The 15,024-nt window shown below is 39.5% G+C and overlaps 1 protein-coding gene across 13 annotated transcripts in view; it reads right to left on the bottom strand.

Annotated features, from left to right (window-relative positions):
* Positions 1-15,024, bottom strand: part of CADPS (calcium dependent secretion activator) — a 562,280-nt gene that overhangs the window by 95,411 nt on the left and 451,845 nt on the right. For 8 of the 13 annotated variants that reach the window (XM_061622061.1, XM_061622059.1, XM_061622069.1 and 5 more), the window contains 2 exons: positions 3,331-3,486; positions 1,297-1,444 (listed from right to left, as the gene is read on the bottom strand). In XM_061622061.1, coding sequence (XP_061478045.1) covers positions 1,297-1,444; positions 3,331-3,486 — 304 coding nt within the window. Of the gene's footprint in view, positions 1-1,296; positions 1,445-3,330; positions 3,487-8,059; positions 8,207-15,024 lie in introns of all 13 variants that reach the window. The other 5 variants (XM_061622068.1, XM_061622066.1, XM_061622063.1 and 2 more) reach the window with 2 other exon arrangements.

Here is a 15,024-nt window from a genome sequence, read left to right as displayed (position 1 = left end):
TACCAGGGAGAACCTTTCTGAAAGAGGAGGTTTCTATATTCTGTCTCATTTTTTACATTGGATCGTAATGACAAGGAATTTTGGTGCAGAAATAATTGGATGGTAGCAGCTTTACTATGACAATATTTCATTTTGCTTTTTAAAAAAGCACATTGAAAAAACCCAAACTAATACAGATGATGCAAGGCAAATTCTGTAGTTCTAGGCTAATTTCATGTCAGGAGTCATAGGAATTAATTTAAGTACATGTTTTGACTTTGGTGGGAGTAGTTTTTAGTGTTCACAACAGTAAAGTTGCATCTTGGGATTAAATAGCAAAGGAGACGCTAAAAGAACAAATGATACTATAAAAGAAAATGAGAACAAAAAGACCAGATCCAGTGCTCACTGCAATCAAAGTCCAATCTCCCATGAATCCAGTGAGCTTTGGATTGGACCTTGTTTTGTAAGTATTAGGATGAGATAAGTATTTCAACAAAACAAAAATTGGTAACCCATCTGACATAGTTTCTGAACATGAGAAGTTGCAGTAGTATGTACTACTGGAAATGAGACATGAGAATCCAAGCCCTGTGTCTAGACTGGTCATAACGGAGATGAAAGTGATGTTTCAAGCTTTCTGAGCAAAAAAGGATTATCATGATCCGTTTCGTAAGAGCCCAATTCAGCATGTCTTTCTACTTCACAACATTACATGTAGAAATTTTCAAGCTGCAATAATGTTTTGAGAAGTAAAACACATTAGACTAGCAGATGATAGAACTGGACCAGTTTGGAACCATTGAGTCATTAAGGACCTGGAAGTATTATAAACGTAGGTTTTGCAGAAGTCCAATCAGACTGGATTGCATTTCATGTAGGAGCAGACCATTTATTTCCCTTTAAGTCCTTTTGCTCAAGTTGCCTTGTTTCTCATGGGGTTTTCTTTGCCTATTGGTCAAAATAATCATTCATTTGCAGCCTAGTGGTTGCATATAAATAGCAAGTCATTAGGCAAACATATGTCTAGTTCCAAGGTGGAGTTAATGACTCAATATAAAACACTGTCATGCATAAATAGGCTTTAGAGGTACCTTGCGCATATCATAGTCCTTGACAATAGTTACTTCTAAGTGACTGGGATTCTGAGTGTCCATATTCATTATGGGAATTGGTTTGACGGAGGGACCCTGCATTTTCATCTGCATAGTCTATATATGGAAAACTAAATCCACAACTGTTAGAAGGTTTCTAAAACCAGCAGAATATATGCAGTTTTTCCCCCTTTAAACAATTTTTTAAAAAATTAAGTTTTACCTCTTGGCCCATTTCCATACTGCAAAGTTTTGTCGACTGAGCTTTGGCATCAACCATAACATTAAACATGGTGCATATTGACTGAGGGACTCTGAAATCTGTTGATCGGCTTGTTTTTTGCAGCTTTACTTCAAAAGCAATCCTGGTTCTGTTAAACATGAAAAAAGAACAGAATATTTTGATTGAGCTTTACGATACCACAGCTACTTTCTAGTGACCAATGTCATATTCTGATGTTTTCAGAGCAATGGCACTTGGCAGACTGGTATGAAGGCCATAAGACAATCATGTTGGTAGGGTAGAGAAGCAAGTTTTTAAGCTGCAGAGAATGGTTCTTTAAGCAGAAAAGAAGAGTTAAGGGCCAAACTAGACGTTACATGTGTCATATAGTCTGGCTTTGCTGTTACTGCTTTCGCAAATGGATGGCACAGGGGGTGGAGGTCTGAGCTGGTTCAGAACCAAGGCATGGTCCTTGGTGCAAGTGTGAGCTTTCATTCCCTTGCAAGCAGTTGATGTACAGGTGAAGATTGTGGTAGAGGCAAAGGGTTAAAGGAAACCTCACAAGACAACAGGTTTAAAACTATGTTTTATTATGCCCAATGCATTTTAGAATTTTAAAAATTTATTCATCAGGGCAATAGTCACACTTCTTACCAGCAACCTGCAAATATAATTTTTGTAGCTTTCTTTTTTGCTGAAGCTACAGAAGTTTATCTTTGCAGACTGCAAACTAATGTATAACTGAAGTGTACCAGGAACAAAACAGAAAACTCACAGCATTATAGGAAACCATATGGGTGCTCAGTGCTAAGCACAGATTATGCAAACCTGTTAATTGCTTAACTCCATAATAATACTGAATTGTTGCAATTTTATTTTTTCATGATGTGACTCATTTGCCTGAACTCTTCTCAGTTGTCACATAAACTATTATAAGTTGTTTCTTTGACAAAAAAATATATAACACCTCCTCAGGTTGTATTGCAAAACAGGTAGTTAAATGAGTGTAAAATCATGCATGTAAATTCTGCCAGTGCCAGCAGCCTTAATAAACTTTGTTCCATTAAAATTTGTTTTCTGCTGCAGGTAGGACTAGGCATGATGAAGACGTGAAGGAAAACATGGCCTTGCCAGTGGAAAACAGGAGCCCCAATTTTATTGTTTCCCTTCTCATACTGTAAATTTCCCAGCCTCCTCCAGCAACAGCCAATGATCTGGAATGGGGTGGGGGAATCATCATCATCATCATATTTCTATTCCACATTTCTTCCAAGGAGCTCTAGGTGGCATACATGATTCTCTCTTCCTCTCCATTTTAACTTCAAAATAACCCTGTGAGATAGATTAGTCTAAGAGACTGTGACTGGCCCCGGGTCAGTAGTGAGTTTCATGGCTGAGTGGGGATTTGAGCCCTGTTCTCCCAGGTCCTAGTCTAGCACTCTCAGACTTTCCCAACCTTTGGGTCCCCAGATGTTGTTGGACTGCAAGTCCCGTCAGCCCCAGTCAGCATGGCCAATGGCTAGGAATTATGGGAACTATAGTCCAGCAACATCTGGGGACCCAAAGGTTGGGAAAGGCTGCTCTAACTACTACAGCACACAGGCTCAACATAACACAGCATGATGTCATGCCATACAGTCAATTGCACTAGATATTAGAAGGGGAGAGAGGGGGAGAATGAGGAATGGCACTACCATTTTTGGCTGCAGACCCGTGTCTTCCATCATGTGTAGTTCTGCACAGAAAGACTGCCCCTCCTTGAGTTATAATTTTGGGCAAGATGTCCTTCAGAGAAGCCTATCCATCCCCATTGATATTCTCATTGTGGAATCCCTGCTAAGATTCCAAGTTTCCCAAAACCCAGTATGAAAACAGTATTGATATCTGGACTCTAATCTAGAGTCAGCTCCCTCTAGGCTTAGAGAAAAGATAATTGAAGAATAGCTGAAAGGTGATACATGGCTCTGGCAATTAGAATTAAGCTCACCAGTATTATCTATTGAGAACCCTTCCCATTAAGTTATTTCCACTTACCTCTTCACACAGGACTCAATCATATCACTAGCCATAAGTTTTAGGCGCTGTTCTAGGTGTTTCCCAAATTCTTCCTCAGGCCAGTGTAAATCCCTGATGAAGGTCTGTAAGGCATCAAGTTTCCAGAACAGATCTTCCGACGTTCCTGATCCATTGCTGCCACGAGAAAATGAAAAAATGAAAACAACAAGAGAGGTTACAGCCTACTCTCTGGTTTTGGAAACCTGATGTGGAGATTATTCTTGTACAAGTAATGGGGGCATAACAGTGACTGAAGACACAGAACAATACCAGGGAGAATCTCCATCATCAGGGTTTTTAGGTTTTACACCATACAGTTTTTCTAGTCTACCTAGCTGTTACAAGTCTTTCCAGATCAGACAAGGAAGACAAGTAAAAAGAAGATACGGACGTTTATCTGGAAACAGTGCATACGGCAAAACAAAACAAAACAAACCCAGAAAACAAAAACCAGCCTGTTTCAATAATCACATTACAATATGTAGTTATTGAATTGAAGGCTCTACAAGGTGAATGGAAATCTCTGGTTGATAATAACCGCAGTACGCAAATGTATGTGGTTATTCTTAGATTTCATGCATTTTATTTCCCCAAGTTACAAGATTTTTTCTCTTCCCTCTCCTCACCCCATCCCCAAAGGTTTCAAGAAAAAACAACAGTGCTAACAAGTGGTGAGCGAGGACACACTTTTTGAACATCTGGAAAACAATCAGGGTAAGGCAACTGAATTACTCACGAGACATCATTTTACATATCTCAGAAAGATTTGGCTTCATTTATTTCTCTACCTCTTTTTAGTTAGGGATTTTTTAATTTAATTTTTTATTTCTTAGAAAGAGAGATCAATATATTTGACCAGGCTTTTGGAAGTTTCCTTTTCCTTTTTGCAATATCTTTACAAATCGGGTATCTTTCCTCTCCACAAGTGTAGGTTCTCTTACCCAGATATTACATACAGATGTGGCTATCCAGTCTTGCTGCTGATTTAGACTTCTCTTGAGCTACAATTATGCCTAATGGCTCTATTTGCAGGATAAAATACAAGCTTTGGATTGTGGTTTACTGAGAAATTTATGCACCTTTCTCCTCTCTCTCCTCTCTCCTCCCCTTAACAATTATGACCAAGAGAACCTGAAGCTTATCCCACTCCTCGCATACCACTAATGCTAACACAGTAATTTTATTTACACACCATGCATTACTAGGTCATGCTGATATCGTCTATAGAAACAAATGGGGAAGGGTGTTTCTATTGTGACAGATGCCAGCTGCATTGAGTTAATGCTACAGAAGGTAAGATATAGTTAAATGCACACATGGCTACTGTGGGGTAAAAACCATACTCTCAACATGCCAGGATGGGGCCTTTGAATTCTGCACTAAGAAAGGTTTTTTTTCTTTCAAAGAATGCATTGACTCAGTTGTAGTAAGTAGACATATCTATGTAATGGTGTGAAAAACATTGAAACATGTTCTTAATGGGTAGAAGTGAGCTGGGACCAATGAAAAGATAGAGAATCAGGCATTTTCTTGAATGGGTGGCTAATCAAACAGGTAGCATGCATCATATCAGTAGCATAATTGGATTTGCATCATTTCAGTTTCTTCTGATTGAAACAGACATTGAGAATAAATACCTTTTCTTTATTTTTAAAAAAATCCAGTCCAACCCTGCCTTTGGAACATAGTGTATTTATGTTTTAAGCAATCAGTTATCCGGTAATGCAATAACTGTTATTTAGTTTTACAACATGGTGATACCCATCTGCTTCCAGAATTGTCAAATAAAAAAAAGTATCTCTGGGTTGTTTTAAATTTCACATTTGAAGATCACAATGGATTTTTAAAAGTGAAGAACAACACCATGCATTTGACTTAAAGCTGAAAGTTCACTAGCTTATTATTTTTCATCCTATTGTTTTTAGGATGGAGTTGGGCTCAAGGTTTATTCTTTTAAAATGACATGCACAACTTAACATGACTGCTCCATTGTGATGTCTTTGGCTGTGTGTACTCATGAGAATGTGCCATTCAAGTTATTCAATGAGACTTACTCATGAGTAAGCATGTCCAGGATTGAGGCCATGATTCTTATCTTTTCAAAAACAAAACAAACCATTATCACAGAGCATGCACAGAGAGTAAAACCATCAGTCAGCTATTTACATATACCACCTAGTCTAGTCTAGTCTAGCCTTTAATAAACCAGCTTAGCATGAATATGAGTTGCATTTCATAGAATTATCAATTTCAATATTTTTAAAACAAACAAAAATAACAATTTAATAGAGGAATACTTTATTTTCTTGTGCAACAATTTATTTGGCTTGCTTTTAAAATTAAAAAGGTTTGGTGGCAAATCACCTTTAGATGGAAATTTGAATACAGATTCCTGACCCCCAAATGATTGTTCAAAAAAGTAGTACAATAGGTTATGTAATGTTTGGACTTCAAAGGTGACATGTTTATACTTTTAATTGCACTCGGTTACAAATTAGATGTCACATGGGAGATTCATGATCAGAATATCCTGCATTTAAAAAGGGTAATAACAGTCACAGTGATGGTGGTAGTGGATTAGGATAATGCTATGGAATAGGGTGGATTCTCTCCCCCTCCCCCCCTCGCACTAGCTGTCACCATTCCAAGCTACTGTTTGCTTGCAGGGAAAAACATACAAGTGGGTTAACTGTTTTCCTGTGGTGCAAAAAAAATCTTGGGGGAGTGAAGAAGCGTATTTTAATTGGGAAAACAGCACCCTGGTCAGGGCCGGTACCAAAGGGTGACCAGGTTGGGCCCTGGCCAAGGGCACCTATGGCCCAAAGGTGCCCATGAAGGGCCCCTCCTTAGGGTGGGTGGTGTTCCTGTACTCTGATCCATGGCAGCAGCAGGTCTTGCAACCTGACCATGCTGCAGATTGCAGAGAGGGAGCTCCCAGGCATACACACTCTAATACAGACAGAGCAGGCTTCAGTAAGCCCACATGCACAACCCGTCTACCTTTCCTATCAGCTTGAATGCCATGTGTGCATGTCTGCCATCACCCAAGATGGCAGCAGGGGCTTCCCTAAGGGGCTGACACCCCTGCTGCCATCTTGATTGATGGTAGGCATGCATGCTGTGTGCTCACATCATTCACACTTCACAAGAGGTAGGTGGGGCATACGGGTGGGCTTATTAGCCCTGTGCTGCCTGTATGGGGGTGTTTGGCTACGGCACCATGGGCCCAGGGCAAGCTGGTGCCCAAGGGCACTGTCCTGCCTGGCATCTGTCCTGACACTGGTTAATGAGGGTTAATGCCCTCATCCAGTGCCATGTCCTCCTATTATTAACTTTTTAAAAAAACTACGGAGATCTCCTCCATTATATCCAGTTTTGATGAGACAATTTAGAGTAAGTCTGCCAGAGTTAAAACAATCATATACTTTATATTTCTGGATGCAGTGGGAGATAAGTGGGTGGTGTCTTCTGCCCACCCCTTTCACACTTTCTTTGATGAACAGGATGTCAGGTATAATGCACAGAAGGCAGGTGAAGGTGAGAGACAACAGGAGTGGTGAAGACACAGTTATGAGAAGTGTATGAATGTTGTCTGGGTTCTCCAGACTCTCCAGGTATTTTGCAAAGAGGAACTGCAATTTCCCTGTTCAGAGAAAAGTGGGAACATAATCTTGCAGGAGTTTGCTCTTCTGACATTCCACTACTCATGCAAGACCACTTATACGTGAGCAGCTATTTGCAAGGATTAATTGTCTGCAGTAGGTGAAGGCATCAGGTCATCATTGTCATTGATTACCATGGAGTTTTTTTTCTTCCCCATATAATATGGTTATAGGACTGGCGTACCAGTCTACAGTTCTAGATAACTTGAGGAAAGTTCCTAAGCAAGAGCAGCTTTAGGATATGTATTTTCTAGTCATATCTAGGGCTGACCCAAGCCATTCTGCCACCAGAAACAAAGCAGTCACCACTTACTGCAGGCACCACAGAGAAACCACATTAAGTGTCCCAAGGTTTTGCCAAAGTGCCGAGCCAGGCAGCTGCTAGCAACAGGAGCCTGAGCAGCACAACAGTGGCTGGCATTGGGGCATACTTGTTCTGGTGGCTTGGAAGGGTTGGGTAGATGCCAGGGGAAAGGTGCTTATTCTGTTGCCTGAGGCAAGTGATTCAGTATGGTTCATGATAGGGCCAACCTTGAACACATCTCTTCCAACAGTGTAAGGGTGTGGTTTTTGGACAATCATTCAGGAAAGCAAGAACTAAGCAGTCAAAGTACATTGGCTTTTAGATTTTGATAAAGTTCATGAACATAGGCCCTAAAATTATTTCAGTGTATGATGGGATTTTTATTTTATTTTTTAAAAACAGCATACTCCACTGACACTTATCTCATGGCTCACATTTGGAAGCATACACAACAATGGGCTTTTTTTGTGAGCTGGACAGACCAAATTCTTATCAACAGGCATACAGACTCAAGTGCTAACTGGGTGAAAGAAAAATGAATTCAGTATATACATTCACACTAAATTATAATAAAATGCATGCCAAATTCAGCCAATTTTTTTCCCTACAAAGAGATGTCCATTTCAGTTGTTCTTTTAAAAGTGGTTCTGGCAAAGTTCTAGCAAAGATGAAGAGAAATAGACAATCCATATCCATGCCAAGATTACTTTTGATTTAAATATCTATTGAACTGAATACACACTCAGCATCATATATAGCAGCCATCCATGACGGTGCGGAAAAGGCAGGCATTTGGGGGATGCCTAGTGGGATGTTAACTGGCAGATTTGGAACTTTGGGGAGATTCACATTTGGTAGATTCACATTGGGCAGATTACTTGTTAAACTCCTGTGGAAGAAACAGACAGAAAGAAAAAAATACCATCACAGTGACAATGCAGATGCAGCAGAAGCACAGTGGCACTCATAAACAAATCTGCAAAGTTCACAGCAAGACAACAGTCAAAAGACCCAAACCAAAAACATTTCAGAGAGAAGCATGAGTATGGAAGGCTTAAGTGTGGGGCTTGGGATTGGATTTTTTTAGCAGTCTGCAATTAAAAACAATGACAACAGCAAGTCGCTTAAAATAAAAGACAGCGAGGACAAAAAACGAAAGAAGAGACATTTATAAAGTAGCAAATTAAAATGTCAATACAGAAGGACATAATCTACGTATACTCTGAGAACTTTTCAAAGCACAGAGACAAGCCCCTAGTTTACCAGGAGGCAACACACTTCAATGATCCAAATGTACATTGGAAGGACATAATGGCATAGGCACGCTAAGGCTGCAGTCCAATATGCACTTACTAGGGAGTAAATCCCATTGAACACAGTGGGACCTGAGTAAACATGCATAGGGACTGAACTACATAAGACCCTATAGGAATATTCAAAAAATTGTTGGTTTTAAAAATAGAATTGGGCAATGAATATAGAATTAGAACTTTATTTCTCCAAATAAATAAACATTTTGGTATAGACTCAAAGAATAGTATTCCAGCTCTCAGTAAGTGAAACAAGCACTTGCTCATATAATTTGGGCACACAAATCCCTGATCCCATGATTCTATGTAGTCACAAGAGCTTGATGAGAACATGGAGCTTCAGTGCTTATACAGGACTTTCCATTTACTTCAGTTGAGTGGCAATGCACACACACATCTAGGTCAGTGGTTCTTAACCTGGGGTGCATGCCCCCCTAGGGGTACGAGACACTTTTTCTAGGGGTGTGAGGTGTTCAAGAGATTTAAAAAAATTATTTAATCTTACCTAAGTTAGGCTAGAACACACATTAAAATAATAAAAAAAGAATAGTATTTTTTCAGGGGGTGTGAGAGCATATTTTGGAACTCTAAGGGGTGCTGGCAGTGGAAAAGGTTAAGAACCACTGATCTAGGTGAACAGAGGCTTCTTACATGCATGGGTTGTCTCAAGTGGTCATAGAAAATTACTTATTGCAGATAGAGATTCTGCTCACAAAATTTGATGGTGAAATGTGTAGTTCTGCCCACAGCAGAACTGAATCACTGGGGATTTGTAAGCATTTTTAGATGTTATGTGGCCTGCTTTGCAGGTGTAGAGGTCTCCTGGCTTATGGCATAGAATGTTGGAGAAGCTTGTGAAGCCACTAGAATGCAGGGGGTCTTCTAACTGTTCTGGTTAAACTGGCTTCCGGAATCCAAGAGAGATTCAGTAGTACCATGAGAAACTCCACAGATTGGAGAAAAAACAGCCAGCTCAATCCTGTGCACATTTACTCAGAAGTAAGTCCCTCTGAATTAAATGGAACTTACTTTCAAGTAAGGGACACTAGGGTTATAGCCAAGCAGTCTAATTGTATGCATATGTACCAGATTTATGGATTACTGACTTCAGTGGGACTTGTTCCAAATAAGCGTGTAAAGGATTGCATCCTCATGCTACAATCCTATGTATGCCTACCCAGATGTAAGTTCTATTATATTCTACAAAACTTACTCCCAAGTAAGTATGTATAGGATTTTGGTCCTTATTGTTTAACTAAAACTAGTGACAAAAGTAGCCTGAAGGAACGAGGTTGTCAAATTTAGGATTTAGCATTCTGGAGTCTTGAAATGTGGGGTTCACTCAAAACCCTGTTCAGCCCCAAGCACTGCAGGTCATGTTTGGAAATGGGAAATCTTGCAGATTTGATAATCAGGATTAGGAATAAAAAAGCTTGTAACATACATTACAATGAAAGTGCTCCAATAATAATAATAATAATAATATTAATAATATTAATAATAATAATCCCAGCACTTTTTAGTGCTCTTGGACACCCTGAGATTTGGGTATATGTGCATATAATTCTTATATATTCTCTATGACTTAAATATGGAATCTGATAACCTTTCCTATTGCAATATTGTTTTTCTGAGGCAGTAAGTGTTCACTGCAGTTCAGAGCATTCTAGACTTAGGCTGCAATCCAATACACACTTAGCTGGGAGTAAGTCCCATTGAACCCAATGAAGCTTACTTCTGAGTAGACATATATTGGAATTAGGGTTGCCAGGTTCAGGGCCTGAGACTGATCCTGTACCTTTAGGAGAAGAGAAAGCCAAGTGCAGGTGTTCTTACAACACTGTAATGGGAAAAACCAGAAGGTGGGATTCTCCCTTCCCCCTGCACAACTTTTAAAGATACAGAAGACACCTTGGAGCAGCCTTTCCCAACCAGTGTGCCTCCAGATGTTGTTGGACCACAACTCCCATCAGCCTCAGCCAGCATTGCCAATGGTCAGGAAAGATGGGAGCTGAGGTCCAACAACATCTGGAGGCACACTGGTTGGGAAAGGCTGCCTTGGAGGCTGGGCCTGGCAACCAAGAGGTCTTCTGTATCTTTAAAGGTTGTACAGGGGGAAGGGAGAATTCCACCTTGTGGTTTTTCCCATTACGGTGTTGTAAGAACACCTCCTGTTGGCTGACTTTCTCTTCTCCTAAAGATACAGGATACGTCTCAAGCCCTGAACCTGGCAACCCTAATTGGAATGCAGCCTTAATGATTATTAACAAGTCCCTATTATGAATTATAGAGGTTGTTTTTATACACTCATTCTTCCTTTTTCACCTGAGCCTTCTCCATACATACATCCCTATCTAAGTTAATAATGTTAACTGACAACAAGGTGGAAGGTTTTCTGGGGCAGCTGGGGCAAAAACAAACACACAAAAAACCCTGGTGAGCATATGCAACTGTTCAGCTTAGTAACTAGCTCTCAAAATGGTGGTAAAACCATGTCTGAGTGGTAACATTTAACTGCAGGAAAGTGCTCACATAACTGAATATTCTTCCATGGCAAAAAATTCCCTGCACATAGCACACCAGGACGGAAGCTAGGATAGATCCCCTCATTCTGACAACTAGTTCTGGGGGACAGTTTTTGTACAGAAAAGTATTCAATTATGTATTCATCTGTAGAATGACGTGGTGCAGTGATCCTAGATGAAAACTTATTGCTTCAATGAGAACCAAACGTATGATCCCAGCAGGTCTGGGATCTGAAAGGTGATTTCACTGAGTCTCTCTATTAAATATATTATAATTTAATAAAATATATATTCCATATAAAATACACATTGGAGGGTTAGTGCAGATATTTCATCTGATGAAACAGATGGGACCAGAATAATGACTTTGTGGATGAAAACACCTAGAAATGCTCTCTCTGAGGATCTTACGATGCTCTCAACAGAAAACAAACATTTTAGACATAAACAATGCTCGCTGAGGACAACTGGTTATAGCAGACATATTCAAGAGTTGACAGTAAAAAAATAATAATCTCATATCATTCATTTCTTATATAAAAAGCAAAATGATTTAACTACCATCTGTCCACTTTAAGAGAAGTGAAACTCCTCTCTGTCCCACTACATTTAAATACTACCCATCACAGTATGAGATTAATCCAGAAATTCCTTATAGTTTCATTATGAAAGCAAATCCCAGTTACCAGATTCAAGTCACAGAAATAATTGTACACCAAACTATTAAATGTGGTGCTTAAGTAATTTACTGTTATGCCAGAGTGGTCAACATTTTGCATTTCGATTTCTTTTCTTATTATTGGCATCGTCTTATTGTCTCATGTCAAAATGTTACTGACACTTAGGGTATTACACCAGTGTTAGCCAACACAGTGCCCTCCATCACTGCCACTTACTGGAGTGCGGGGGGGGGAGCAGGGAAGCTGCATGCTGAGGCTGTGTGGGCGCACCAGCAAAGCTCCCATTTTCACAGAGTCCTGTCCTTGCCATCACCTTGCCCCAGTCTTGCTCCAGTAAGTGGCAGCAACACTGCTGTCAGAAGGGTGCAGAAGTGCAGCATCACCCCTCTATGCTGGCTGCTCCTATCAACAACATCTGGAGAGCACCATATTGGCTACCCCTTTATTATACAGTCTGCATTTTAGTATTGCCTGAAATGGGACCTGAGAGGGAAGGGGCAGCTAAGGTCTGGGGTCCAAAGAAGTGGTATGTATGTCCAAAGGAGAGGCTTTTGTGCAAAGGTTACACTGAAGCTAAAAACAAAACTCTGGCTGTGTGTATATGATTCTGCCCTCTGCATGTCTGTTTTTTGCTCGATCCCAGGCATTAAATTTGAACACAAAACTGGTTCTGTATCAGATTTTTATGTAGTGAACCTCTGAGTTTCTCTGTGCCAGGCCACTTTTGCCCATGCATGTTTTCATGTAATATTTCCTCCACATAAATCTTAAATAATGTTTTCAAGTCATTCCAGATGAAAGATGTTTGGTGACCACTAAGCGGAAATCTCCTCTTGCTCCAACTATAATAGAGTGGCCTAATAAGGTTTGGCATATTAAAGCAACTAGAAGAAAAAAATGGCTGAAAGTCAATGGTAGCCATACTCTGAGTAGACCCACCAACTGAAGTATGACATTTGGACATCACCCTGGGCTTGCCAACATGGCACCCATGAGTGGAACAGGAACCTTGAGGACTTTCTCTGTCACCCACAAAGGTGGAATAGAAGGAATGGGTTCTTCATTATTTACATTGGGATAGATCCAGACTTAAGAGTAGTCATAATTAGAGTAGGCCCTTGAAATCAATGGGAGGTATGATACTCATGACTCACTTATGTCCCATTCATTTTAATGCGGCTTACTCTAAGTCTGGACCCAACCCATTGTGTTTTAATTAATGGAGTTGCTGATGGTTTTCTTTTTGAGTTAATGCTACAATCCAGAACGCAATGGAGTCTTCAGTGGGACCTATTTATTTCATAATTACATGCTGGTTTGCAATTTTGTTTGCAATCTAAAATATTTCTTAACCCTTTAATGTAGATGAGTGAATATATAAAATACGTTTTTTAAAAAAAATGCTTACTATAATATTAAAAAGGCACCAAATATTTAGTGTTTGTTTAAGACAGCAGTGTCCAACAGTTTTTTCACATTTGCCAATATTGTGGTGAATGTGTTAATATTTTGGCCACATGACAAAAAAAATTAAGTGTTTTAGAGGGTAGAAAAAGGGGTAGAATTATTTGAGGGTAGAATTATTTATTGATAGGATTAATGAAAAATCTGGCATATCTTTTCATTAAGTAGTGCAGGGAAATCAGGCATAAAATCAGTTAGACTAAATCTCAACTCCAGCTCCAAATTTTCATCCAATATCTGTGTCCTATGTTTTGATGTCACTATTTTTACCACATAAAAAGTTGATTTGCAGAGCCGCGTTGAACCAAAAATTGAAAACAGTTTTGGAATAAATGAATTTTAGAACCACAAATTCATTTCAATTTAAAATATGAATCCACATCATAATAACTGAATCATCTTTCAAATGTTGAGTGTTTTGAAGTAAAATCACATCTGTCTCCTAAAGGTCCCTCTCCAAAGAAAGAGGCCTCACAAACTCTTGAGATAGTTGACAGCTGTCAACTTCAAAGTGTATTTTGCAGTACATTAGGATCAAAGGACAAATCTGTGATTGTTAAGGTGGAGGATGGTCACTTGTTTTGAACTAGTACAAATTTATTTATTTATTTATTATTTGATTTATATTCTGCCCTTCCTCCCGGCAGGAGCCCAGGGCGGCAAATATAAAAGAATTAAAAAACATTAAAAAAAAAAAAGTTGGCAGAAGTTAAGCACCAGTTCACCACAGGTCAATAGCCTGTGTTGAGAGGTGACCATGTTGGACACCAGGGGTCATCAGGGGTCTAAGAAAACGTGCAGTATCATAGTTTCAGTGATCAGTGATGTTAGTCATACTCATTGATTTCAATGGGTGCATTCTGAGTATAAACTAATGTTGGATATTGCCCAATAAGCTTAATATTAATAAAAACCCTTTCTTGTCTCATAGTAAAATAATAATGCATGATTATTATATGTTACTTTGTCCATACACACATTTTTATTCCATGTCTGTAAAGATATATTACAACTCTGGTTTTTTTCACAGTAAACTAAAAAACTGCAATACATGTAAGAAAAGTCTGCTTCTGAGCTTCTCTATGTACACTTGGTTTTGCAAGGGCAGCTGATCTTATTTACACATCTAATTATCTGATCTGCAATTTAAACCAAGCTGTTTGAGTTGTAACTGACATTAATACCACCTGCATGTAACTAGAGTCACAGAATGGCATGTATGAAAAATAACGATGCTTCTAAATACCATCACACACATTTTTCTCTTATAAACGAGTAATACAGTGTCCTTTGTGCTGCAGTCAAATTTGTATAAGCTAGTGCACCATATCAGTATCAAATATCAGTGGGGTTCTGATATGGATACTGTGCCTACTTGTGCCTACTTGATAGCAAGGTTTGATAATGTTGGGGCAGGGCAAGACAGCCAGAATCACCACTAATGTTAATGAGCAAGGAGGATAACTCCATAAAGTCCCCTCCTGTGCGGATTACAACTGCCATTAAGTCAGGTGTCTAAGCGAAGAACTGTGTGGGAGGAGCTGCTCTGTCCTCCTGGCCAGAACGTTGTCATGGATCTGATGAGGGAGGGAATGCTCTTTATCAACAAGACAGCCAATAACTCCACTGGCATCACCTGTAACTTTAAAATGTAACTTTAAGAAATCGTGCTTGAGCTTGCTTTTCTCTCCTCCCTCTCATTCCTTTTCCCCTCACGTGTTACATCTT

Source organism: Rhineura floridana, chromosome 3 (genome assembly GCF_030035675.1).
Source record: "Rhineura floridana isolate rRhiFlo1 chromosome 3, rRhiFlo1.hap2, whole genome shotgun sequence".
Lineage (NCBI taxonomy): Eukaryota > Metazoa > Chordata > Lepidosauria > Squamata > Rhineuridae > Rhineura > Rhineura floridana.
Note: the sequence above shows the minus strand (reverse complement) of the source record. Positions and strands in the feature narration are given on the sequence as shown.